This window comes from Aspergillus tubingensis (genome assembly GCF_013340325.1).
Source record: "Aspergillus tubingensis WU-2223L DNA, scaffold_8, whole genome shotgun sequence".
NCBI lineage: Eukaryota > Fungi > Ascomycota > Eurotiomycetes > Eurotiales > Aspergillaceae > Aspergillus > Aspergillus tubingensis.
The window spans coordinates 223,436-248,795 of record NW_023336282.1 but is presented as its reverse complement, the minus strand read 5'-3'; the positions used below and the strand labels follow the sequence as shown (position 1 = coordinate 248,795).

Genomic DNA, 25,360 nt, shown 5'->3' with positions numbered 1-25,360 from the left:
TTGTTCGGCGATGCCTTTTCGCCCGCTCTGACTTTGATAGTCTCCGTTTTGATCTACTGTCCGTCTCCGCGCCGCAACCATGACGCGGGAGACTTATCTTAAGCGCTCGCTCGGAACTCTAGCCAGACGAATCAAAGAGGTACCGCTCTCCATCCACCCCCCACGCTTATTCTCCTTAACGCTTCTCTTTTAGCAAGAAGCCCAGCTGGCGCATAACCATGCTAACCATTTACCTTGATTTGCTTTCTAGTCGCGTGTGCTTCTCGTGGGTGCTGGTGGCATCGGATGCGAATTGCTGAAGAACCTCCTGCTCTCCGGGTTCGGCGAAATCCATATCATCGACCTCGACACCATCGATCTGAGCAATCTCAACCGCCAATTCCTTTTCCGCTTCGAACACATCAAGAAACCCAAAGCATTGGTGCGTCAGACTCCTCCGAATGTCTTACTACCTACATCCCCTCCCATTTCCGTCCTTTCCATCCTTCCGAACGAGATCCTGACGGTTGGTGGCGCTATATCTAGGTTGCGAAGGAAGTCGCCCACAAGTTCCAGCCCGGTGCGAAGCTTGAAGCATACCATGCGAACATCAAGGATGACCAGTTCAACGTTGACTGGTTTGCGACATTTGATGTCGTCTTCAACGCTCTGGACAACCTTGATGCTCGACGCCATGTGAATAGGATGTGCTTGGCAGCCAATGTGCCGCTAGTGGAGAGTGGAACAACGGGGTTCAACGGCCAAGTCCAGGTCATCAAGAAGGTGCGCCGTCAAGTCCCTACCTTCTGTGTCTCTACGACTGGTTAGGCGCGACCGCTGACAACTGCTAGGGCGTCACGGAATGCTACGATTGTAACTCCAAGGAGGTCCCCAAGTCGTTCCCGGTCTGCACTATCCGCAGTACACCCAGTCAGCCGATCCACTGTATCGTCTGGGCCAAGAGCTACCTTTTTCCGTAAGTCATCAGGCGGCAACCTCATGCATAATTGCTAATGTACATAGTGAGCTCTTCGGCATAAGCGAGGATGACTCGAGCGAATTTGATCACTCGGAAGATGCTGAAAACTGTGAGTTGGAATCGCGACGTTGATTGACACTGGCTAATGCGTACTAGCCGAAGAGATTGAGAACCTCCGCAGGGAGGCTCAGGCCCTCAAGGAGATCCGTCAATCCATGGGCTCCGAGGAATTTGCGCAGAAAGTATTCGAAAAAGTGTTTCAGGAGGACATAGATCGGTTACGAGGCATGGAAGACATGTGGAAGACGCGAGATCCCCCGGAGCCTCTGGATTTCCACAAGCTACAAGAGGAGTCTTCGGGCATCGAACCTGTGGTCTCCTGCAATGACCAGAAAGTCTGGACTCTTGCTGAGGACTTTGTCGTCTTCAAGGACAGTCTGGATCGATTGAGCAAGCGGCTCAAGACCCTACAGGACACCACGAAGAGTGACGTGAAGCCTATCCTAGTCTTCGACAAGGACGACGTCGACACCCTGGACTTCGTCGCCGCCACTGCCAATCTGCGGGCAAGCATCTTCAAGATCGATCCCAAGTCCAAGTTCGACACGAAACAGATGGCTGGCAACATCATCCCAGCTATTGCAACCACCAATGCCATGACGGCTGGTCTCTGTGTCTTGCAGGCTTACAAAGTTCTAAGAGGGGAGTACGATCAGGCCAAGATGGTCTTCCTCGAACGCAGCGGTGTTCGTGCGATCAACTCCGATTCTTTGCAGCCTCCAAACCCGAATTGTCCAGTGTGTTCCGTGACTCACGCCAGGCTGAAGATCGATCCTCAGCGCGCGACACTGGAAAACCTGGTCCAGGATATTCTCCGGTCCCAACTGGGTTACGGTGAAGAGTTCTCCATCAACACCGAACTAGGAACCATTTACGACCCCGATCTAGAGGACAATCTCCCCAAGAAATTGACCGACCTCGGTGTCAAAAATGAGTGTTTCATCACCGTCATCGACGAAGAGGACGACCAGCCCCGCGTCAACCTTGAACTTATTGTGCTCGCGACCGAGGCCTCTCAATCCACAGAAGACCAGAAACCCGCCTCCCTGGAATCCGTTCCCGACATCCCCCGCAAGCCGAAGGCACCCGCACCTGCAGCCCCCGAGACTGAGCCCGAGCCCGTCAACGGCGCAGGCAAGCGCAAGCGCGACGCAGACGAAGCCGGGCTCAGCAATGGCGACAACCCAGCCAAGCGAGTGGCAGCGATGTCCATCGCGGATGGTGACGGAGCCAATCCTATCGTCCTGGACGAGGCAAACGGCGGCGCAATCCTGATTGATGATGATTAAAATGATACCAAGGTGGGTAGTTAATTGGGGTTCGGCATCTTCGACCAACATAGTGATACTTACTATTTGCTCTCTTGGCTTTGCAGATCTGGCGCATGAATGATTGATCTGGGTTTTGTTGCTTTTGTGTTATTTCTGTTTACTATTCTCATGTAAAATACTTTATCACGCTACTTTGCATACACAAACCCCGCATGATCGGTTTCGATAGAATGGATGGTTACTAGTTATGTTGCTTATTTCGGTGGGGATGCTGGATAAATTAAGCTCATTTCGATGGAGAAGATGCTCTTGTTAGGTACAAGTCACATCTAACTATCGTACACACATATTACAGTTCAATTAATCATACTTCCAACCCCAGCAAGATACTAAATAGCACTCAACCCCCCATCCAAATTCAACAAACAATTATTCGCATACTCATTCTGCGCCAAAAACACCGCCGCATCCGCAACCTCCTCCGGTTTCCCGAATCGTCGCACAGGGATACTCTCCCTCAACCGGGCTGTTTCGCCATCTGAGAAATCTATCCCATTGTGTCAGCAAGCAACCTTCCTCTTCCACCAACGATCCAGCTACAGCATAGAATTGTAGGGAATAAGGGGAAACGAACCAGAAATCATAGGCGTCTCAATATACCCCGGCACAATAGCATTCGATCTAACCACCACATCACGCAGCGACGCCGCCGCTTCAACAGCGACCGATCTCGTGAGACCGAGCACTCCGGCTTTTGATGCTGCGTAGGGGACCGCGCCGGTTCCGGATTTGTGGGCCAGTAGGGAAGAGATGTTGATTATGCATTTGGATGATGCTGGATTTCCATTGGTAGTGGTGGCGGTAGTGGTGAGGGTGGATTTCTTCATCCGATTGCGGATCGAGGCGCGGATGAACGCTCGAGAGGTGAGAAGGGCTCCTTCGAGGTTCGTGCGCAGGATACGGGAGATATCTGTTGGTTCGGATTTAGGGAGGATGGAGGAGATGGAGAGGCCGGCGGCGTTGATGAGGATGTCCGGGTTTGTTGCTTGCTGTGGTGCTCGTTTGTGGTGTTATTTGAGGATGGCCTTTCTCCAATACAGTGGTATGTATGGATTAGAGGGAGGAGAGGGTGGATGTACGTACCATTGCTTTCTCGAGCTCACGCGTCCAGGACCCTGCTTCGGCGATGTCGCCGATTAGGAGGCTGATTCTGGGCGAGGATTCGAGGAGCTGGTGTTTCTCTGGGTTTGTGATGAGCTGGGAGGGTTCCGTGGAGGGGATGGCTGGTGAGTCGATTTGAAGGCGAGATGCGGCGTTGTAGAGTCGTTCGTAGGATCGTCCGACTAGGATTACTCGCGAGGCACCTTCTTGGAGGAAGCGCTCCGCGATGGCGAATCCGATGCCGGAAGTTCCGCCTGTGATCATGCATGTTCGGTTGGAGAGGCGGTTGGAGGGGGTGAATTGGGAGTATGCTCGTTGAGTGGTGAGGGGGAGGTGTGGGAGGTGATGGTGATGTGTCTGAAGCCTGGGGGCTACGCCACGAAGGCGTAGGATGTTCCTTTGGTACATGGTGTGATGAATGAGTTTATAGCATCTGTACTAGGAGCGGAAGAAGTGTATAGTAGTCTTAAGAAATACCAGGCTCCTTCGGCAGTTTTGCACAGAGAGGAAAGATACTACAACTGGATTAGTCGATGTGTTGTTTAAAAGTAATGCATAACTTACTACTCCCTACTTAACAGAACCCTTGTTCCCAAACCTGCAACTAATTGTGTATAACTTTCTACACAACAGACACCAGAATAAAGATAGTTAACTAGACAAGACAAAGAGTGACAGCATCGGCATCGGAGCTTAAGCACGGACCACCCCGAAACTGGAGCCTATCAAGTAACCGCAGCCTAAATTAAATCGCGGAACCAAAGCCGATTATTACTCACTTATCGCCCGCCGCACCGCGCCGCGTCTCGTACCTTTGCCATCCATAATTCCATCCAATTCCATTTCTCTCGTTTGCTCCATCTACTTACTTATATCTAAATCCCCGCCACCCACTCCCTCACACCATGTCCGCTTCAGATCCTTCCTCCTCCTCACAGTCCGAATACGTGACTCTGGTGTCCGGCGATGGATTCGAATTCGTCATCCCGCGCAGCACAGCCTGTGTGTCCGGGACGATACGGCGCATGTTAGAACCGTCTAGTGAATATACCTTCTCTTCATTTTTACATGAGTGGTGGCATTTGCTAACTGGTTGGTTTTTATTATAGGTCGTTTCTCAGAATCCGTTACCGGACGGTGCGTCCTCGAGAATATCAGCGGCATCGTGCTAGAGAAAGTATGCGAGTATTTCTGCTACAATGAGAAGAATAAGAACCAGACATACGTTCCGGATATGGATATTCCGCCGGAGTTGTGTTTGGAGTTGTTGATGGCGGCGGATTATTTGGATGCTTGATTGAGGTGGGTTGGTTTGATTTGGTCCGTGTAGGTAAGTGATTGAGTTTATGTTGGGTTGGTTGGTGCGGGGTTTGTACTAATTCTGGTTCTAGGTTTATTATAGTGGGATGGCTTGGGTTCACGAATAACGCGACATGATGGCTCTATGTCTCTATTGTATATCATATGGAGTTTGGTGGTTGTGGTTTCAGCTTCTTCACAGATGGTAGGGTGGCGTTATGATCTGGGTATATAACTTGGAAGAATAGACGGATATCTTGCTGTCTCTTGTCCCTTTTAGGGACTCCCTCCACTGCACATTTCATCTCACTTGGTCAGTGGGCTGTTAACGCCACTGGCTCGCCATCGGAGCATCTATATTCGTCCTTTCACTCCGTGGACGGGTGTACTAAAGATGATGGCAGATTGTTACCATCCCCTCTATTCAGTCCGTGTCCGTTCTGGTGGATCTCGGGCCTTATTCCAGGGGAGAAATGCTCTTATCCCTTCAGAGGCTGTATTTAGCATGAGCTGTATAATGGACTCTGATAAGCCCTCAGCGTCCTTTGGGCCGTGGACGCCAGGGTCCTTTGTTTCCTTTCGTGTTCTGCTGCTTGTAAAGCTTTTCCTTGCCAAATGCCGAGTCTGCAATTCGGAGATAGCTCACGACGCCCTCGTCGACTACAGCCAGGATCACGTTCCTGTATCCGTACCGGAGTCGCTGGTACAGCTGGCGACTCATCTTCTCGCCCACTGGTGGGTCGAGCGGTGTGCTCTCGAGCAACGCCCCAAGCTGAGCTGATGTGGGGATCGTGGTGTGCGTGCGTGCATTCACAACGGCGAGCCTAAAGTCGGGGGCCGGAGGGGCGGATTTCTTGAAGGGTGTGGATGGTTTGTAGATATGGAAGACTACACGGTAGGGCGGTGTCGTGGGAGGCGGGGGAGAAGGCGAAGCAGTCGGGTCATACCAGGGGATAATAGAGAGTTTCTGATATATGTCATCTGAAGCAGTGTCAGTATAACCGCAAGCGCAGTGAGAGCAGGAAACGTACCATAACTCCGATGAATCCCAAGGCCTACAACAGGCCCCAACGCAGTTGTAGCGCTACCAGGTTTGTACAGCCACTGCAAAAGCTGCCTAAACACCCCAGCAATCCCAAGTCCCAGACCCTGAGGCTTCTCCAGTGCTGTTTGCTGTGATTCGCTAGTCTCCGCGCCCTCCTCTACATCGTGCCACCCTGGGGCACGAATGATCGTATACCCCAACCGCCTCAATCCCGTATAAACCGAGTACCGCTCACTGGTCAGACCGCTCCGCCCCATGAACGCCGCATAAGCAGCCTGTAAGCTCATCGGGATTCCAGAGTCGTCCGTCCCCTCGTCGTCAGCACAGCCGACCTCCGAGCAAGGCCACCTGATATCTAAGGTCCCTCTCTCAAGTAGATACAGAGCCTCCTCCGGAAGTAACCATACGCGGTTCCAACGATCAGCCTGACCTATCGACTTGAAGTACTGCCCCTTCGGGGCGGGAACATAGACACACGAGTCGGGATGGACGCCTATATCCGTGCCTGCGGGTTTCGAGGGCTCCGATTCTTCCGAGATGGTAACTAGCTTTTTGGCAGATCGCAGCGGGATCGGTCCATTGGGAGAGTATATTCCAACAACTTGTGTCTTTGGGTGGTGTAGACGAGGGTACGAAAGGGCATTGTGCATGGCCTGCCGCGAGGCGGAGAGAATGTCGGCTTGGAAGAGCGTCGGGTTCGGTTCGAAGTCCTTTTCACCACGTTTGGGGAGACTTTGTTGTGAACCATCTGTGAGGCTGTTTTCTCCATTGTCAGTATGCCATTTGCGCATTGAGCTGTAATTGGGGCTGGGGTCAGATAGACGCGTGGTAGCACTGACAAGGAAATGCTATTCAGCATGCGGAAGTCCTGAGTCTCGTCGGAGAGGTCGGTGTCAATGTGAGCGCTCGCATCCTGCGAGGGCATATGGATGACGGCTTCATCTATGTCAGCCATCTTGATTCCAGCCGACAATGACCCAAGCCAGAGAGCATGTAGTATCGGTGTCGGGGATGGCAGAGCGCGTGAGGGGAAAGCGAGAGTGGAAAGAAAGTTAAGCTGCGCGGGCGGATCGATATCCACTTCCGATAAGAAAATCTGAATGCACGGGGTTTAGTTTCAGGCTTAGCCTGCGGTCTGCCTTCCAACTTGCATTTCCAACCAGTTTAGTGAAACAATTGGGGCGTCTAAGAGTTGCTTTCTTTTTCGTTAGTATACTTAGGTATTCCTTCTGCGGGGGATTCTTAGGCAGCTTCTGATCGGTTGATGGCTTAACACCGAACAATGGTCATCCATAATGGGAACCAGAGGTAGCGCATAATGATGCCTTTCATAATACATTACATATTCATCACTGCCTTTACTTTGAGTATTTCTATAGTACATATTTAGTATAGCTTGATGCCGTCATCGTACTGACTTTTATACTGTAGTCAGTGACATATGTCTCTGAAGTACATTATTGCATATTCCGGGAGAAATTCACCACCCCTACTAGTAAATAGTAACCCAAGCAAACCTATTCACAACACTCAGAACCAAGCAATTCTGCCCCTGTCACAGCACACACCCCATAGACCGCTCTTGTGCGCAGCGTTGACGACTGACGCCTAAACCTCTCAGGCCCAACTTTTTCCTGTCTGCTTATCAGATCCGACAACCGCGGGGTTGAAATTCAAAAAGGGTCCGCACCACCATCATAAAATTCCTTGACGTTGCTCCAATAGCAGCAAGCACCCTTTGTGCCCATATCTCCCAAAATGGAAGATCCTCGTCCTGACTACAAGGCGATCTTCACCCAGGTAAGTTCTTCCAGTTAGACACATACAACCATCGTGTAGGCCTGCCCCTCTAACGCAGTTTAGATCACCGTCAATCTCTCCAACACACTGACTACATTCGGTCCTCGTTCACCACAATACAAGTGTGTTGTGGAGATGCTCAAGGAGTTTATGAGACGTGTGGAGAAGGATATGAATGAGCGCAATCGTCGCGAACTTGATCCGGATATGTTGAGCACTGCTATGGAGTTCTTGAAGATTGGGGAGGAGAGATGACTTGCAGTATGAGACGGGATGGAGGGGTGGGATTGCTGGTTGTCGGTATGGAAACTGATAACCTTTTGACTCGAGTCTTTTTGACAAGCGTATTGCATGGCTGTTTTGTCCGGAAGTGCCTTCATGTATTATGCTACGATGTTTTACGAATACCCTACAAATTTGGAATGTGTTAAATACTGGCGCTACGGTAAATGATTGAAAATATACGAGCCTCTCGCCTCGCTGTGTCTGGTTCTCGTTGTATTTCGTTCCAGGAATTAGCATCGCTATATAGTATTCCAGATAGTCGGCCTTGCGTGATAAGCAAGAAATATTGTGAACTATGCGGACGGGACCATCTATCTGCCCTGTCTGCCACATGTTGAATCCAAGTTGAGCTGCTGAGAATGGTTCCTTCTCTTTCGCTTCCAAAATTGAGCCGTGAAAAGGTAGATCTTACATATTATATTGCGCATGCACCACTAGAACATGCATGGGAAAGCACGTGAACCAAACTAGAATGGAACCTCTCCCCCCAGCCTTTTCCTCCGTATGAAGCAAAGGCAACCCAAACACCCCGTTTTGCTCCGGCCAACAAGAAATGGAACGAAATGGCTACCAGGAAAACCATGCAACGACAAAACTCCGTAGCCCATGCATTCGTAAGACGTAATGACGCTTCTTGCGTCACAGCAAGCACGCCGAATCAGAAAAGAAATATACGACGCGATCAGGCTCTATCGGCGCGTATGAGGCGTTGTTCTGGGGCTGGCGCTGTGAAATGGCCCGATTAGCCCGCAGCCTAAAGCCTGGGCATGCTTCGTTGGAAATGGTGGACATTTGAGTCCGAACTGGCAACTGTGGCTCAGTCTATTAAGGGCTTCTTTTGATTGCCGACAATAGCAACACCCAGATGACGAAGAGCATTGGGATCGTTGGGCCGCACGATAGAGGGAAGCGGCAACATGGGATTATCCGGATTGATATGAACCGCCTCGCGGGCAGCCTGTTCGATAGCATCCATTTCCTCTTTACAGCCAGCATGATCAAGAGGACATACAACTATCGGCTGTCGAATGACAATATCTCTGGCGGAAGTCAAGTGGGCCTGTAGTATGATTGTTAGCCAAAGTCATACAACTGCACATGCAGTGGGAAGACGAACCTTTACTGTGAGATAATATTCGATTTTATAGAGACTCGCCGTTGTCGTAAACCCCGTCACAGCATAAGCCGGAAAAGCCATATCGCTCCTGGGAAGAATACCCTTGGAGTCGCGAAGATCTTTGGCTGGAAATACCAACCCCAGATTCGTCAAAAAGCCCGACGGGGGTAGCTTCACCCCAATGGGCTCTGTTCTTTTCGTCAAGGTCCTCACTTTCCGTTGTGGCTCGTCACCTTCATGGTTGTAAATGATCTCCTCATCAATGCCGATAGTAATCTTGTTGATTGTGACTTTCCTAGCTTTGCCTATCCAGTCGAGATTGGGCGATAGTTTGACGTAAACGCTCACAGGGTCAAGGGGGCCGTAAGACCACCGAGGCAAAGATATGCCCAAAGTGACCAGATGGTCCGATACCCTTTCCGCCGACTCAGGTCGGTTGTACATTCCAAATGTGGAGAGTGTGTCATAGCGTGAGATGGGAACCGGGAACGTGTATTTTCGCTGATCCGAATGACCTTGTTGAACCATGACCACTATTTCATAGAATGTCTCTGCGGTGCGACTAGGGAGTTGTAAACTGGCGGGTGGAACTCTTCTCGAAGCGTCCGGCCCTCCGCGCCCAAATGGAATGAAAAGGACGAAGGGCAGATCCATGGATATCACTTCCTCGTACTCTCGACCCGCTGGGCAGCGGAAGAGGAGCATCTCCTTGCCCACAATATCCGTGATTTCTTTCCTGGGGGGCGCGAGGTGCTTCTTGGTCACGGAGTCGGCGGAGGGATGTATTGTCTCACGGCGATGAAGGGATATGGTGACGAGGGACACATTGACGGGAGCTGTAATGCCGACGCTAGGCCTGATCTCAACCTTGCCCTCGATACGTGGCTTCTGGAGGTCAGCAAGGGCTGTATGTATCGGAGATAGACCAGAAAATAGTCGGTCCTCACCATTGTTGCAGATATACCGGGGTAGCCGATCAGGAAATGGCCATTCGGCGGCCCCGACACTCGCACGAAGGCGGCCATGCTGAGAGCACTGCTACCGCACCACCATGGGCACGCGGCGGGTGAGAGGGATGCGCCCCGGGGATTCGGCGGAGAAGATGCGACCTCGAAGAGCTATATATCGGCGGTAATCTCATAGAGAAGCCAAATATGGTGTGTGAATCCCGCTTAATAGCGCTGCACCCAAGGTATGGTGAGGGCGCAGTTGCGGTACACCCCTCTCGTTGCTATGGAACGTGAAGTTCGGACCCAGTCTGGGCGAGGCTAGGCGATTACCGCTTCGAGTGCGGGCGGCGTCAGACAGGAATTCGGAAGCGGCAAAGGCAGGGAAACGGGGTTAGAGTCGGAAGGATGGTGGAAAGCGAGAGAAAGCCGGTGCGACGTTGGTGAAGCAATCGAGGGTTGTTTACAAGCGCTGATGTGGGGAGGGGAGAAGGTGATGGGGAACATCTGCGGCGGCTAAGCAGGTCAAGTTCCCAGCGGCAGCCACGGAACTACTTGAACTGGACCGTCTTCCCGACCCTTGTCAGGCCAGCCAGCCGCGATTCTGTGCGCAGTCCGGAGTATAACGAAGGAACTACTAAAACCAACTTAACGCATCCCCGATTCTAATCCCCCCTGTCAGACCATCCGCATATTGTCAATACGAGCAGGCCACTCAGTCCTCGGAAGACAGCTAATGACACATTTCAATTTCTCTTGGTGCTAACTAAATTATTGAGCTCTCCACCAGGCAGAACATTTAACTATTGATCGTCGTTCTCAATCAATGGGGCTTGGTTGATGATTATGCACCGTGAAACGACGAATCAATTCTGGGCGGCAAATTGATTGCATATTAAGTACTGACAGCTTTGGTTGCCGCCTGGTCTATTAATCATCCTCCTGTACGAAGTACTGACAACAAATGCATCCTGGATGCATTCCTAGCTGACCGCTCCTGAGCATGTTCCTTACTGTGTATAGACTCTTATCAATCTGCTTACGGTGAACTCGGTTAACTAAGTTCAATTCATGCATTCTGTCTAATAGACAGATAGAGCTGGATCTTTCCATGGCGCTGATCCATGCTTGGATGGATTCCACTTGAAGCTCTCCCTGCAAAAAGCGGTCAATCGTTGGTTCGTTGGTTTCCCGCCCTGCAGGTCTTGTTTCTTATCGATGATGCCATGTGACTGACCCATACTAGCGATAAGCAGGTAGACACTTCCCAATCAAGGATTATCAATCACAACCACCATACTGAATAGTACTTACTTAGTGACGAAAGAACGCTGTCAATATAACCGCAGTCACAACAAAGCAGGTAAAATCAACCTATCGATCCACTAGTATAGTAGATAAACGTGCAGATTTCTGCAACGTAGTGGCATGCGCAGTTTCACCTTAAATGTGATCTTCTACAGGATATCCCTATCGAACCACCAAAGTGGATACTACTATCTTACAATTTGAAAAAGGGCCCTTGGTCAGCTGCAGGCCGGGAGGCTGCTTCATCCACCAATTCCAGGTACCACTACTAAGTACTTACTTATCTAGTAGTTACCCCGCAATATTCTTCGTTATCAGGCCAATAGTACAGTAAGCCGGCGGGTTGACTACGTGAGACATGCGGACAGGCTGACTAGCTATAAATCTATATAGCTCATAAAATCCATGAAGAACGTTATTTTATACTCAAGCATACCATCCAAGCAAGCGAACAAAAACAGCTTCTGCTGGGATTCCAGGGGCGATAGAACTGGCTTGGGGTTGGTGGAAGTAAATCCGGTAGCGGCGGTTGCCATGTGCAACAAACCAATGATGACATCGTCTCCCCCACACTCTCAACCAAGCCTGGCCCAGAACGTAGTCCTGGATTTTCCTTCAGCCTGGACTCGGTTCATCAAACTGCTGCATATTATCTATACACCTTCTCATAGACAAAGCAATCCAAATATAATTGCAAAATGCCCCCCACTCGTCGCCGCGGAGGCAATACTGCCGCCACTCGTTCTAATCAGGCGACCCTCTCGTTCGGCTCTAAGTCCAGAGTCACCAAGCCATCAGCAGCGCCATCCACACGCTCTCAGAAAGCCAAGGATCTCGACTTGATTGACGCTTCTCGATCAAATACTCCGTCAGTAGACGATGTATCCGAAGCAGAACAGGTTTCTGTTACTTCCACCGAGCCTTCGCAGCCCCATGTGGCAGAGCTTGCCGTGAGGCAGCAGGCTCGGGCGGAGATTGAGCAACCACGGTCAGAAGAGGATGATAAGGCGGAGAAGATCACCGAAAGGCAACTGCAACAGTACTGGAAGAAGGAAGAGGCAAAGAGACAAGGGCCTAGAGGTGAGTCACACATCCCAGTCAGGCAACCCCTGTGACAAGTACGCTGATCATGTCCACCAGTTCACCAGGAGGGCCTCGATCTACGAGAGAAGATACTGCGCAACTTCGACCTTTCAAGTCAATACGGGGTAAGTCTGTCTTTATTTGTACACCACATGTTTGCTTGAACTAACGCTCTATCACTCTAGCCTTGCATTGGAATTGCTCGACTCAAGCGATGGAGACGTGCGCATACGCTAGGCCTCAATCCTCCCCTCGAGGTGTTGGCAGTGTTGTTGAAACCAGAAGAGGATACTAAACAGAGGGCGTACATTGACGAACTGATGTCTTGAGCATACTTTTGGTGGGACACTGCGCAATATATATTTCTGTCCCATGGACCAGCGTGGGATAGAGTTGGGAGTACGGGTGTTTGTTGGACAGGCGTTTGGGAGAATTCTGCGCATACCCTTTGGATTACTACTACTTTGGAATAACCTACATTGTTATAAATGCCACCCTTCATTTTTCACCAGTCTACGCTCTTGATCTGCAGACACTGTGGAACACAACTCGCCACTCAAACTACGTACAGATACCGTAGTAACAGGTATCAAGGTACATAAGTAAGCATCTGAACTACATGGCTGGGCGACTATATTATGAATGATTCCCAAAACGCCACTCAAGATAGTTCTGATCAGCAACTGTGAAGTTGAACCTGACCACTCTGGTCACACAGTATCTCACAAAGAGGGTTGGATGCTTCCGCGTAAAGGACCCGAAAATGTCTAGGCTCCGGAGACGTTGCGCTTGAGCTCTTTCTGCTCGGTTGGTTGAACAAAAAGGCCACTTTCAGTGCTACCAAACGATTGGTTCTACTATCACTGTCCTACGGGACGTTCACTGCAAGCTCCCTTCGAGACATCCAAAAAGCCCCCTGCATTGGCCAATCTACGCTCAGAGCTGAGAGTTGCTATATTTGGACCTCAACGCTTCCAGGGGTTGTCTTTCCCGCATGATCATCGCACCAGATGACTGCGGCCGTTTGTCTCCAGGCTCCATAGCTGATGCCTGTCGCTGAATCCTCTTCGAATCCGATTAGTGAACTCTGCTCCCTGATATTTGGTCTCACTTAAACAACAGATACCATTGGTTCTACAACGGTTCTAATTTGAGGGTCTCAATGTAGTATAACAGCGACTGTCACACGCTCTGGACAGGAATCCGCGTGTCACCGAAGTACGTGCAATTTTACCCGTCCTACGTCGCATTTTGCTCATTCGGCAGTGATATCCGTCTATATACATGTCCTTCCAAGAACAACCCAACGCATAGGTCAAGAAGGGGATCGGCAGACATTGCAAGACATATAGTTGATTGGCCGTGCGCATTGGAAGATGGTATTTGCCCAATCACTCCAAACGACCGGAGGTTCTTACATGGACTAAGCATCTCCCACCGGATGTCCTTACTACATGAAAAGGGGGCAATGCGATACGCCTCAATGGGAGCACTATATGCATGTGATACCGGTTCCAGAGTTCCGTGAAACAGTGGCACAAGCTTATAAGAAGCGAGGTCCTCTGCCCATGCGTTTGTTCTGATCTACTTGTCTGGTAGCCATCGTTTATCGCTTCCTGGCCTACACTTACCTTCTTCTCGACGCAAGCTACAACAAATTCGAGTAATAGAAAGCCAAGCACCTCAACAATGCAGCTATTTCACACACTTCTCGTTTTGTTCGCTAGCACCCTTGCTACTGCACAGCTCCCAAATATCCCTTCATGCTCTGTAAGCTTCAATGCCCAGCTGACGGAGTCCTCTTGACTGATATCGTCTCTCATCCCTTAGATAAACTGCTTCATCAGTGCATTTCAACACGATGGATGCTCACAGTTGACAGACTTTGCTTGTCATTGCCAGAAGCCAGATCTTCCTACCACCATAACCCCCTGTGTCCAAAAAGCATGCAACGTTGCCGACCAGTCTGGTAGGAGCCAACTCATTACCTTGAGTAATGGACTGAACTAATATCTTGCCAGCCGTATCTAGTGAAGTCGTCCGACAATGTTCCATCGCAGGCCATCCTATCTCTATCCCTCCGGTGGGCGGTGGCCTTGAGACTACGACCTTGTCTATGCCCAGGACCTCCATCTCTGATTCAGACGCTGTCTCCTCAAGCGCTGCATCAGCGACCCTCCCGACTGTATCCTCTTCAGGTGCTGCATCATCTTCCAAGGTGTCGCATTCCTCGTCCGCATCGGCATCAGCATCGGCATCTAGCTCCCACGCTCCGTCAACGCCGGGCTCACACAGTCAGTCTGGTCATGCATCATCCACAGCATCTCCATCCTCTCCCCTTTCAACTGGCTCTGCGTCGACTGTCAAGGCGGGTATAGCTGGGGCTATAGTTATTGCTGCCGCAGCAGTGTGCGTGCTATAGACAGACTTTCGGTGTAGCAAGGCAGACTGTTGGATTCTTCCATGGAGTATGAGAAGTGTATAGCATGTCTCTCCTTCTGCTATTTTGCTGCTGGTGACCTTTCTCGGGTAATTTTCTGTTGTTGTTCTTACTTCTCTTCCATTGGGTACACCCTAATATGGATTCTTACTGCGCCCCATCCATGTCCCTACATGGTCCTAATATTATTGATGTTTTGTTCAAGTAAAAGCTCTGAATTGACTTTGAAATCATCTTATTGCTATGATGTGCATTGCACTACCACTTTTCCCTAATATGTGCTTTCTAAGCTAGCAAACCCAGCAGTGCACTACAGTGTGCAGGATATTACTGTAGAACTCTGACCCAGCCGGGTCCGGAACACACCTACAAACTACATCCAATTGAATGCACGGCGACTGCACCACATGCTCACATTCAAAATGAGCCCAAGAACACTCAATATCAGGAGAAGCATCCAGGAATGACAACATTAACTCGTTATTGTCGTAAACGACAGTACGCTAACTCCAAGCTCCGCATACATAAAGAGTAGACCCTCCCCCGAGCTCCTGCCATCCTTTCTTCTTTCCCTCACCACCAACCGAGACCTGCTTAACAACAGAACACCCCCAACTCCAACTCCATAAGAAAATAAAGCAGGTCTCTAAATCTTCTTCCTTCTTCTGATCCTTAACTCCCTTTACTCCACGCTCAACCCAAACGGACAAGAAAACCAAACGCCAAAGAGCGAACTTTTCACGAGACGCGATCCTCGCTGTCAGTCAGCTACCACACTCCCCAATCGGGACTGGGGAGGTGGTAGCTGACTGACAGGGCGAGTTTATTCATAAATCAGTCACTCTTGAACGGAGGACGACGCGGAATGCCCATGACCCTCCTGGTGCTCGACAGCATCATCGTGGCCGTCGCGGACAACGTTTTCCCAGAAGGCATGGACGATCTCATAGTCACTGTCGTCGTCCAGGTTAGTCGAAGTGTCGGCGTCGTAACCAGGGTCGCAGGGCTCAGTAACCGCTGTATCCTGGTGGATGTCGTCGTTGACTCCCTCGCTGTTAGTGAGTGCTTCATGATAACCATTAGCATATTTCTTCATAATTTCCTAACTGGCTAACGCACTACTACCAGAAAACGTACTCTGATCCATCTGGTTGACGTTACCCTCGTCACAATCGGCGCTCGGCACATTGGAGATCAGACTTTCAGCCATAGCTGTAACGATATCCTCCACAGTTGCCTGGTTGAACCAAGTTATCTGGACACCCCCGTCACCCACTTCCTGGACATGATCCTGATCCTGAGCGGGAGCAGTCTCATTGACCGGCGAAGCCAGAGAAGGTGCAGGAGCTGGAGCCGAAACAGGAGTAACAGGCCACATCAGAATGACGATATCGTCGTCGGGATCACCACCGGCCTCATTGGTATGAACGAGCTGCAACGTGAACTCCCTCGACGAATTAGACAGAATGGACGATGCAGTCGACATTGAGCTAACGGCACTTTGCGGTGGGGAAGACGTCTCTGTAGACGGGACCTCAGTGCCGCCGCTGGCGCCGGCGGTACTAGTAGGAGTACGTGCGGTGATGGATGTGTCGATCTTCAGGGCCGGTCTGTTGGGCTTGTTATGGTCGTGATTATTTTCTCTGTCATGAGGATGATCAGAGGACGACGCCATGGTTGTGCTGGTATTTCTCGTCAGATTTTCTGATCATCCTTTCTCTCTCTCCCCGTTTTCTCAGATTGAATCTGTCTTACTGTTGATATCCCAACGACAGCAACCTTATCTGTGGATTGATCCATAGTCAGTTTCCTATCGTTTTGCTTTTCTTTTCCTTTTAACTGAGCGAGAAGAAACCCCCGGAATGGACGACTGCCATCACATCATCACTTACTGGATTCGAGATGATGATTAGTCTTTTCAGTTCAGTTCAGTTCTGTCCTGTCGATAGCGAAGAATCGTACCTTAGAACTTCTGAATGTGAGAACGTGCGTATTTTGTGATAACTCCGAGAAGAAACGAGTATGCTGCGATAACGCCGAGAGAACGAGATAGAACGAAGAGATCCGTAATGGTAGATGACGGTGTTGACGTGAGGAAGTATACATTACGCGATCGATGCATGTATGTATCTGACGAGGGCTGGTCAGTGAATGCGTGTTTCGAACCTGGGTCAGCAGCATCTTTGTGTGTTAGAGTGTGAGACTGGTATTGAATGTGAGTGGGAATTTTGCTTGTCGCTTTCGTTGTTGGGTGAGTGTGTGAACAGCTGTGTGTTAATGTAGAAAATGAAACACTAAGGTGTTGTGATGGATGTGCTGGGTCCTTGTAGCTTGTGGAGTTGGGCTTAGGGGGAGGGTTTAATGGGTGGCTTTACTTCGTGGCTGTACTGGTTGATAATGATATATGGATGTCTTTACTGGTAGTACAATTTATAGAGGATGGTATATATACTACTAGTGTGTGGATGGAAACTACTAACTATATCCGCACTGCAGTATATTATCCTAGATGGTACAATGTACATTAATCACTCTATCTATCGCTTTGCATTCAAATTACGCTAATGTTGCTAAATGAGGACCTCGATATGTCAAGCGTGAGGCCGATGCGGAAAAGAAAACAAGACTTATGGGACCCATAACCGGACATAACCTGCAACGTCCTGGCGGCATGTCACACAGTTTCCAAAGTTATTCATGGCAAGACTGACACGGCAATCCTCGCAAATACAGAGACACCGACATGGCCAGGTTATGATAGAACGGGGGTTAGTCTGACAAATGACGCACGGTGGCCCGCTGGGTCCAAGACCCGAGGCACCCGATTCCCACGTCTGCTCGTCTGCGTTTGGAGCGGACCGCATCTCGGCTCTTCGTGAGAGAATGAGGTTTTCGAGAAGCTCGGCTTCTTCCTCAGAGGTAGGCTTGCGTTTGCCGTTAGTAGACTCATGTGTGGAGGGCTGTGCTAATCGTGAGCTAAGCAGGATTTGGGCTCGGTCCCGTTCAACATGTTTTTGGAACTGCCGACGGGTCATTATCCGACCCTCACGGCCGGCAGCCAGATGAGCAGACAATATGCGCGCTTCGTGTCTGCTTTCTTGATCGCGAGGATCCAGCAGTCGTGCCAAGGCGCCGATATCCACGAGCGGTTCTTGAGCTGGAGTACTTTCTCGGGAGAAACGACCCGGAAAGGGGTCTTCTTGAGTGGGAGTGCGACGACCGTCGGATTCGTATCCTTCCCACTCGGAACCGGCCGTTGTCGACATCGATATGACACTCGTAGTGTCTTCCCAGTCGTCAACAGAAGGTGCGTAATCAGAGCTCTGGTCCTGATTGCCCCATGAGCCTCCCACTTTCCACCAACCGTAGAGTTTGTCGTCAAGTCGGCGTTCATCGGATTCCTCCCAGCCAGCGGCCTGGATTCTTTCCCTCTTTCGCATCTCTCTTTCTACATCATATTCATGGTCGTCGGGTAGCTCTAAAGCTCCATCATCTGTCAAAATCCAAAAGTCTAGAGTATCCATGCGGCTGCCCTTTCTCTTCTTCTGCGAGTCCTTTGGTGACCCTACTGCGGATTTCAACCACTGTGGCCGGGCAGTTATGCCCATCCGGGAGAGAAGCTTGTCCAGGCCGTAAGCAACCCACTTCAGGACAAGATAGAAGATGCCGCGGAAGAACGCAAATCCATGATAACAGCGAACCACGCCCCTGAAGGTACCCACACCACCTGCATCATTCTGCGGGCGAACAGGCCTGGAGCCTGGCTTAGGCTTCTCAATCTTCTTCTCACGCGAGTATCCGCTCTCCCATTCCGCGGTTGACTCGGTAATATCGAAGTCTAACTCCCCATTTTCAGAGCACATATCCGCGGAAGGATCACTGCGGGGGTTCCAGGATGACTGCTTGCGATGAGACTCTATTTCTGCCAGCCTATCCTGTTCCAACCAAGTCATCCTGCGCGCCGAAACCCGTCTTCCTTCATTGAGAAAAACTGCTTCGCTGGCAGCCGTCAAAGCCGTGTAACCGATCCTCAGCAGCGTGCTGTAGAAATCCTCATGCCAGTTAATACGAATATTCTGGATCTGGCTGGCGCCCTGCATATTCTCATGTGCAAGGGAGAATCTTTCTCGAAGTGTCAACGAGCCCGATGTCTGCATAGGCAGCGAGAACGCTGTAATAACCAGAGCAATCACGTATATAAAGACACAGGCGATGATTCCTAGCAGGATGAGAAGGTGAGGAATGAACCCTACAATGCATACAGTCGGGAATTTCAAAACGACACTGTCGCTCCCAACTGGAGAACCGCCGAACAAGCCCCATGCCATAGCCGACATGAAGCAGAGGCCCCAAAAAGCAGTATTCACCAAGCGGTAACGACTCTGTCTGCCAATGACATCTAGAACGTTTGAGGTCAGACTGTTGCAACACGAGATCATCGCGATCAGCAATAACTCGGGAGTGACATTCATTCGCTCCAAAGCTTGAGTTCGAGTCAGGATATGCAGGGTAGATTGCCCGCCCTCTCCAGCGACATCTTTCGCACTGCTTTGCTTTGACAACCCAAAGATACCAAGACCAAGAGTCTGGCTGATTATAGATTCTGCCTCTGCAAAGGCAAGCGAGTGTTCGAATATAGACATGCCAGCTTCTGTGACAACTGCTCGTCCCTGCAAAGCGCAAGAGACGGTCTCGACAAAGTGACTGAGGCAGAGGCGGATGAAAACTGGCCAGAGCAGTCGGAAAGAGCCATATGATATGTCCGATGCATTTACAGGACGGCCCATGTGCACCGCACTGCAAGACTGCTCGTCTGTTTCCCAGGGTAAAAGGGTGGAGCTTAGGGCATGCAAGAAGCCCCCTCCGCCAGAATGATCGAATAGCAAGCGCTTGCCCGGTGTGCCATAGCGTATAGTAGAGTATTCCGGGGATGTTTGGCAACGGATAGACCGAAGAAGTGCGTAGATTTGAGTAATGAAAAGGACAATAGGAACGATGCGCAGAGCCAATCGCCTAGTCCAATCCAGATTAAGATGTCTTCTAGTGGAGGCATATATTGTAATCCTATTCAATATAAGAGCCTTGATAGGTTAGCCTAACCATTTTCATGAAGCGACTAGCCGGGGAAATCAGTATTTACCACGGTAAAGCAAGTTAAAGACCACCGGCTCGTCAGGTACGAGAAGAAACCACTAAATTTCATGACGGCCTGTAGGATGTCGGAGAAATGGAGACTGGAGTCAGCCTGGGCAGCGGCATCAACCACGCCGTCTCTGACAGCTTCAGCGGCTGTCTGCGTTGCCAGTACTGCTTCAGGCTCCAGCCCCGTCCCAGAAGCTGCCCCCCAAAATCGCGTCGCCATATCCTGCAGTCCAACTAACTTGGCGAGTTGCTTAGGCACAGTAGAGAATGTAAAGGCCTCTGCCTGGGAGAGTCCGCGGAATGGAAGCGACAGGAGTTCGCGCGATGACGAGGACAGTGAGGAATGAGCGGCGATCGATGCAGTGGTGTTCAGGGACTGCGCAGCAGTTATTGAAGCTGTTGCGGCTGAAGCGGCCGATGAAAGTATGGACATGACTGATGCTCAGGAAGCAGAAGCGATGCCTGAGCGATCTGGTTTCAGCCGGAAAGCGAATCTCTCAATCGTAAGCATCCGTGGGATGGTGGGTACAAGTGTGTCGCGCGATGCGAGGAGACGGAGAGGGGGCGATCGTAAATGGTAGGGTGATCCGGTATCACTGGGAGATATCGAGCATGCCAAGAGAAGCCGATGGCATATCTGGAATCATTTCCCCCGAGTGAGTTGGACAGCGAGTCCCTCATGCAACGAGGTGTGTTGGGGATGGAGAGGCAGCAGTAAGATACAAAGTAGTTCGATTTAAAGTCGGTCTATCTTGGACCGTCATCAGCAACCCGCCTTCTCCAGTCCGTTCCCCGACATCCGCCGCTAACCGGATCAGGTAATTGCCACGGAATTTGCACGTGCCATCCCGGTATCATCCCGCGGTTGCTTCCTTCTTTCTGCTTGTATTTGTCGTTCTCTGCATGAAATCGATGCATTCAATACAACTATTTGCTGTAGCGGCACGGATCAATCCTCCAGATTTAGCATTGCAAATAAAGGTTGTGATTTGTGTTCTAGAAGGAAGAAAAGAAGGCTATATCCGCATATCACCGCGGCTAGCATTGATTGCTCAGTCATTGTTATATTTCTACGCATCATGTGTAGTAGATCTTTACTACTGTCTCCTAGTGCCACTCGCTGCCATAGCGACTTTCAAAGAAATGTACCATCGCAGTTCAACATCATGCCAAGCTGATGAATTTTGCCTGTAGTTCTACTTTTGGACTATTCAGTATCACACTAGTCCACTTCCCGTAAAGAAAACGAATACGAAGTACAGCAGGGACTCACTACCAGGGGTGGCACAAAGCTTATTGCCTGTCCCTCATCACCATAAATATCTCTCCTCCCAGAAGATGCCATGGAGTTTTCTCTTCATACTGCTTCCTTCCAATAGGAAGTTGCTCCAACCTACTGGGTGTGCCGTTGAGATATGGAAAAAGACCCACGGCTGGGTTATAGCAACCCTGGTTCATCATCATATGACCAGGCACCGCCGCCCTATTCACCATACAATGATGGTGGACTTGTGGCCGAATCGGCAGACGTACAGGGTGAGCAGATCATTTCCATGACTATGAGCATAGCAGTTTGAAGAAGGATTAACCATCAACAAAGCCAATGGCCGCGTCAATGTCGATCTAGACTCAAGCCTGGCAAGAACATTAGCCTCGATCATTGAGCTACAGCAGGAAGATCTCCAAAACCCACCTCCAGATTACTCCGAGGGTCAACCGGTAAAGGACGAGCTGCTGCAACCTGGCATCCAACTGAATATCGTGATACAAATTGTGGGCAGCAGAGGTGATGTGCAACCATTCATCGCCTTGGGGACCGAGCTACAAAAATACGGTCATCGTGTCCGAATCGCCACACACGATGTATTTTCTGATTTTGTCACTCAATCGGGTCTTGAGTTCTATCCTATCGGAGGTGATCCTGCAGAGTTGATGGCTTTCATGGTCAAGAACCCCGGGTTAATACCTCAAATCAGCAGCCTGCGCGCTGGAGAAGTCCAGAAGAAGAGGGCGATGGTAAATGAGATGCTTCATGGCTGCTGGAAGTCTTGCATCGAAGATGACCCTGTTACAAAGATCCCATTTGTCGCAGATGCCATCATTGCAAATCCACCCAGCTTTGCCCATATCCATTGTGCGCAGGCTTTGAGTATTCCGGTTCACCTCATGTTCACCATGCCTTGGACTAGTACCAAGGCTTTCCCTCACCCACTTGCTAACCTGAGCTCCTCTGATATGAATCCAAATGTAGCAAACTGGGTTTCTTATGGTGTGGTAGAATGGCTTACATGGCAAGGGTGCGTGCAAACACTTGATCGGTAAGAACTCATGACTAACGTTGTCGCATAGGTTGGGAGATGTAGTCAACCGATGGCGGGCATCCATCGATTTGGAACCGGTTCCAACCACTGAAGGCCCCAGGCTGGCTGAAACGTTGAAAATCCCTTTCACTTATTGTTGGTCACCCGCCTTGATCCCGAGGCCGCGGGACTGGCCAGCTCATATTGGTAGGCACTCGTTGAATAGTTGTTGCTACTGGCTACATTTAGAACTAATGGATTAGATGTCTGTGGTTTCTTTTTCAGGGATATGCCATCGTACGAACCGCCACCCGACTTGAAGGAATTCTTAAGGTCGGGAGCGACTCCCATTTATATAGGCTTCGGCAGCATCGTGATTGATGACCCTCAGAAAATGACAGAGATCATTTTAGAAGCGATCGCGAGAACTGGCGTACGTGCCATTATATCACGGGGCTGGAGCAGACTAGGTGGTGTGCCCAATTCCAATGTCTATTACATTGACGATTGCCCTCATGAGTGGCTTTTCAAGCACGTTGCTGCTGTGGTGCACCATGGGGGTGCTGGGACAACCGCATGTGGTCTTGCTAACGGCCGACCGACTACCATTGTGCCCTTTTTTGGGGAGTAAGTACTGTATAGAAAAGTACTTCCTGCCAATCTGAATGCTAACTTATTGAAGCCAACCATTTTGGGGCAGTATGGTGGCAAGATCTGGCGCTGGAGCTAAGCCAATTCCTTATGCTTCACTCAACGCAGAGAATTTGGCTGGGGCTATCGCTTTCTCACTGAGACCAGCCGCAGCAGATTCCGCTCGTGACATTGCTTTGAAGATGCAGCATGAGTCAGGAGTAGCAGCAGCCGTTCGATCCTTTCATCGCCATCTCCCGCTGAACAGGATGCGTTGCTCCCTGATACCTAATCAGCCTGCTACTTGGACTTACAAGCGGTCCAAGAATAGCATAGGCCTTTCTAAAGTTGCCGTTCAGTTATTAATCGACAACGGCAAAATCAATGCAAAGGAGCTTCGGGGGTGAGCAATGTTTTCTCAATTGAGCCTTAGTAAAATCACTTGGCATGTGCTGACTCGAGATTCGTACTAGCAATGCGATCAAGCCGATACATATCGAAAACCGTCGCTGGGACCCCGTAACCGGCATTCTCTCTGCCTCTACAAGTACAGGATCTGCAATGCTTAAGTCGACCGGCGAGATGCTATACAACCCATATAAGGATTACACATCCAGTCGTTCTCCAAAGCCACCAATATCACGGAGTGGATCTGCACTTTCTACAACTACAACATCGTCGTCTTCTAGATCTCTCACGGCTCTTTCCGAGGCAAATAGGCGGCCTTCTGAACTGATGCATACGGATACTCCTATCAACGATGGGCCCAATAAAAACGCGTTATCAACGGCAGGAAATATGGTTGGAGCTTCTCTGAAGGGCTTTGGTAAGTTCACCGGAGCATACTTCAAAGGCGTGGTGGTAGACATTCCCTATGCTGCTGCTGAGGGTTTCCGACAGGTTCCTCGACTCTATGGAGAGGAACCTAAGCAGTATGGCACAGTTCGTGATTGGAAATCTGGTGCTACTATGGGCGGCAAGAATTTTGTCGATGGCATGACAGATGGATTCAAGGGGTTCTTCTCTCAGCCCATCAAAGGCGCGAGGGAAGAGGGGGCGTTAGGGGCCGTTAAAGGATTCGCAAAAGGGACCATTGGACTGGCGACTAAAGTTCCTTCGGGTAAGTACAACAGTCACCGAATAGATACCCACCTCGTATAGAACGATCGCTGATTTGTATTCACGTATAGCTGGAATTGGGCTTGTCGCGTACCCTTTTCAAGGCATCGCGAAAACGATTGAAGCAGCCGTCAGGTCTAAGACAGGGAAGGCGATCCTTCTTGCCCGACTCAGGGATGGATACGCCATGACAGAGCGAGCCCACATGTCGGAAGATGAGCAACAGTATGTGCTACGGAGGTTCCAGGCTTTGGCTGGATGATGATTCACGATATTCCCTAAAACTTTGCTTCTGTAAGCCGGTGTGATATCATAGTACCTACCATGTAGCCGTGAGCTGGAAACTACCAGTATATATATTAATATGGAATGTCCCCACTTATAGAGTGTTTATCAATGTAAAGTATTTATTACCAGATGAACTCGCAAGGAGCCCACATGATTGCACAGAAGAAAATCCAGAGTATAAATAGAGTAGGGTGCAAACTAAGACGAGATAACGTCCTTCTATCGGGCCCGCATCTGCCACTCACTAACTCCTTCCTTCCTCCGAACAGCAATGTTACAAGATTACAGATTCAGCAACAGACATCCCTTGCAGACACTGACAATATCAGAGAGATAAGACCGCTAGTACTTGAGCAGCAGCGCAGTGCAGCATCGGAGTGTCTCAGCGAGCGCGACAAGCTCATATGATGTTGCCGGTATTGAACACCATGATCCGCAGCGTATAATGCTCATCAAAGTGTACTTTCACTGACCTTTTGATCGCGTTCCTGCATCACTGTTGCATCCCACAGCTTATCTCATCTGATATCGTAAGTCAATGTTGGTGCGACTCAAGTAGCAGACCTCAAGACTGGACAAATGTGGGCTGATCTTGCTGTCACGAAAAGCCAGGAACAAATGTATCTCACTTACCATGCCGATAATTTTGGCGCCAATGGCCCCGTGAAGTACTTGTGTCGTGTCAAAAGCAATTTTATCTTCTCTCCGAGAGTTATTTCCTGGGCTAGCGACTTTTTACGGACGACATATTACAATGTTTGATTATATTTTTCATACAAGAAGACGACTGCTCCAGAAGATCATAGAGACCTGAAAGAGAAGGGCATGGGATTGTTTCTTCCTTCGCAGCAGTAACGTCGCCTTTGTCACTAAAGGATTACTGGATGTGATTCCCAGCTTGACTCCATTGAAAAGCTGGCAGACCGTCTCGCTTTCGCTTTAAGACTGATCAGCAGGGCTTCTCCAAATATGAAACGTGAGCCTTGGCCTATCGATGATTGGATTATGTGTCATTCAAGGAATCTGCCAATTGCTGAACCCTATTGGATATTTACATCTGCTAGGTCAAAGGAAAGTGGGAAATGCGTCCCTGCTCATCTTCCTGGT

The 25,360-nt window shown here is 50.0% G+C and overlaps 11 protein-coding genes across 11 annotated transcripts; 6 read left to right on the top strand and 5 right to left on the bottom strand.

Annotated features, from left to right (window-relative positions):
* Positions 1–79: 79 nt before the first annotated feature.
* On the top strand, positions 80–2,307 carry AtWU_06423 (E1 ubiquitin-activating protein ubaB; the record flags this gene model as incomplete). The annotated part of the gene is made up of 6 exons (XM_035501532.1): positions 80–139; positions 251–421; positions 526–762; positions 831–955; positions 1,003–1,067; positions 1,115–2,307. The coding sequence occupies 6 exons, from the start codon at positions 80–82 to the stop codon at positions 2,305–2,307; spliced, it is 1,851 nt and encodes a 616-aa protein (XP_035357425.1).
* A 371-nt stretch (positions 2,308–2,678) lies between these two features.
* Positions 2,679–3,858, bottom strand: AtWU_06422 (SDR family NAD(P)-dependent oxidoreductase; the record flags this gene model as incomplete). The annotated part of the gene is made up of 3 exons (XM_035501531.1): positions 2,679–2,836; positions 2,924–3,338; positions 3,433–3,858. 3 exons carry the CDS (start codon positions 3,856–3,858, stop codon positions 2,679–2,681), a joined length of 999 nt encoding a protein of 332 aa, XP_035357424.1.
* Positions 3,859–4,355: 497 nt separating this feature from the next.
* On the top strand, positions 4,356–4,747 carry AtWU_06421 (elongin C; the record flags this gene model as incomplete). Its single annotated transcript, XM_035501530.1, has 2 exons — positions 4,356–4,491; positions 4,560–4,747. 2 exons carry the CDS (start codon positions 4,356–4,358, stop codon positions 4,745–4,747), a joined length of 324 nt encoding a protein of 107 aa, XP_035357423.1.
* Positions 4,748–5,284: 537 nt separating this feature from the next.
* AtWU_06420 (tRNA splicing endonuclease subunit) lies at positions 5,285–6,749 on the bottom strand (the record flags this gene model as incomplete). Its single annotated transcript, XM_035501529.1, has 3 exons — positions 5,285–5,730; positions 5,781–6,550; positions 6,634–6,749. 3 exons carry the CDS (start codon positions 6,747–6,749, stop codon positions 5,285–5,287), a joined length of 1,332 nt encoding a protein of 443 aa, XP_035357422.1.
* Positions 6,750–7,552: 803 nt separating this feature from the next.
* AtWU_06419 (uncharacterized protein) lies at positions 7,553–7,849 on the top strand (the record flags this gene model as incomplete). The annotated part of the gene is made up of 2 exons (XM_035501528.1): positions 7,553–7,594; positions 7,658–7,849. 2 exons carry the CDS (start codon positions 7,553–7,555, stop codon positions 7,847–7,849), a joined length of 234 nt encoding a protein of 77 aa, XP_035357421.1.
* Positions 7,850–8,696: 847 nt separating this feature from the next.
* On the bottom strand, positions 8,697–10,021 carry AtWU_06418 (arrestin C-terminal domain-containing protein; the record flags this gene model as incomplete). Its single annotated transcript, XM_035501527.1, has 3 exons — positions 8,697–8,939; positions 8,997–9,881; positions 9,944–10,021. The coding sequence occupies 3 exons, from the start codon at positions 10,019–10,021 to the stop codon at positions 8,697–8,699; spliced, it is 1,206 nt and encodes a 401-aa protein (XP_035357420.1).
* Positions 10,022–11,949: 1,928 nt separating this feature from the next.
* AtWU_06417 (putative DNA polymerase delta subunit 4) lies at positions 11,950–12,663 on the top strand (the record flags this gene model as incomplete). Its single annotated transcript, XM_035501526.1, has 3 exons — positions 11,950–12,331; positions 12,392–12,459; positions 12,520–12,663. 3 exons carry the CDS (start codon positions 11,950–11,952, stop codon positions 12,661–12,663), a joined length of 594 nt encoding a protein of 197 aa, XP_035357419.1.
* A 1,360-nt stretch (positions 12,664–14,023) lies between these two features.
* Positions 14,024–14,756, top strand: AtWU_06416 (CFEM domain-containing protein; the record flags this gene model as incomplete). The annotated part of the gene is made up of 3 exons (XM_035501525.1): positions 14,024–14,104; positions 14,165–14,303; positions 14,356–14,756. 3 exons carry the CDS (start codon positions 14,024–14,026, stop codon positions 14,754–14,756), a joined length of 621 nt encoding a protein of 206 aa, XP_035357418.1.
* Positions 14,757–15,612: 856 nt separating this feature from the next.
* On the bottom strand, positions 15,613–16,449 carry AtWU_06415 (similar to An11g00700; the record flags this gene model as incomplete). The annotated part of the gene is made up of 2 exons (XM_035501524.1): positions 15,613–15,839; positions 15,912–16,449. 2 exons carry the CDS (start codon positions 16,447–16,449, stop codon positions 15,613–15,615), a joined length of 765 nt encoding a protein of 254 aa, XP_035357417.1.
* Positions 16,450–17,401: 952 nt separating this feature from the next.
* On the bottom strand, positions 17,402–20,349 carry AtWU_06414 (putative ubiquitin-protein ligase (Asi3); the record flags this gene model as incomplete). Its single annotated transcript, XM_035501523.1, has 2 exons — positions 17,402–19,855; positions 19,915–20,349. The coding sequence occupies 2 exons, from the start codon at positions 20,347–20,349 to the stop codon at positions 17,402–17,404; spliced, it is 2,889 nt and encodes a 962-aa protein (XP_035357416.1).
* Positions 20,350–21,331: 982 nt separating this feature from the next.
* On the top strand, positions 21,332–24,227 carry AtWU_06413 (putative sterol glucosyltransferase; the record flags this gene model as incomplete). Its single annotated transcript, XM_035501522.1, has 7 exons — positions 21,332–21,452; positions 21,517–22,213; positions 22,266–22,423; positions 22,480–22,843; positions 22,899–23,249; positions 23,320–23,966; positions 24,037–24,227. The coding sequence occupies 7 exons, from the start codon at positions 21,332–21,334 to the stop codon at positions 24,225–24,227; spliced, it is 2,529 nt and encodes an 842-aa protein (XP_035357415.1).
* Between the last annotated feature and the right edge of the window lie 1,133 nt (positions 24,228–25,360).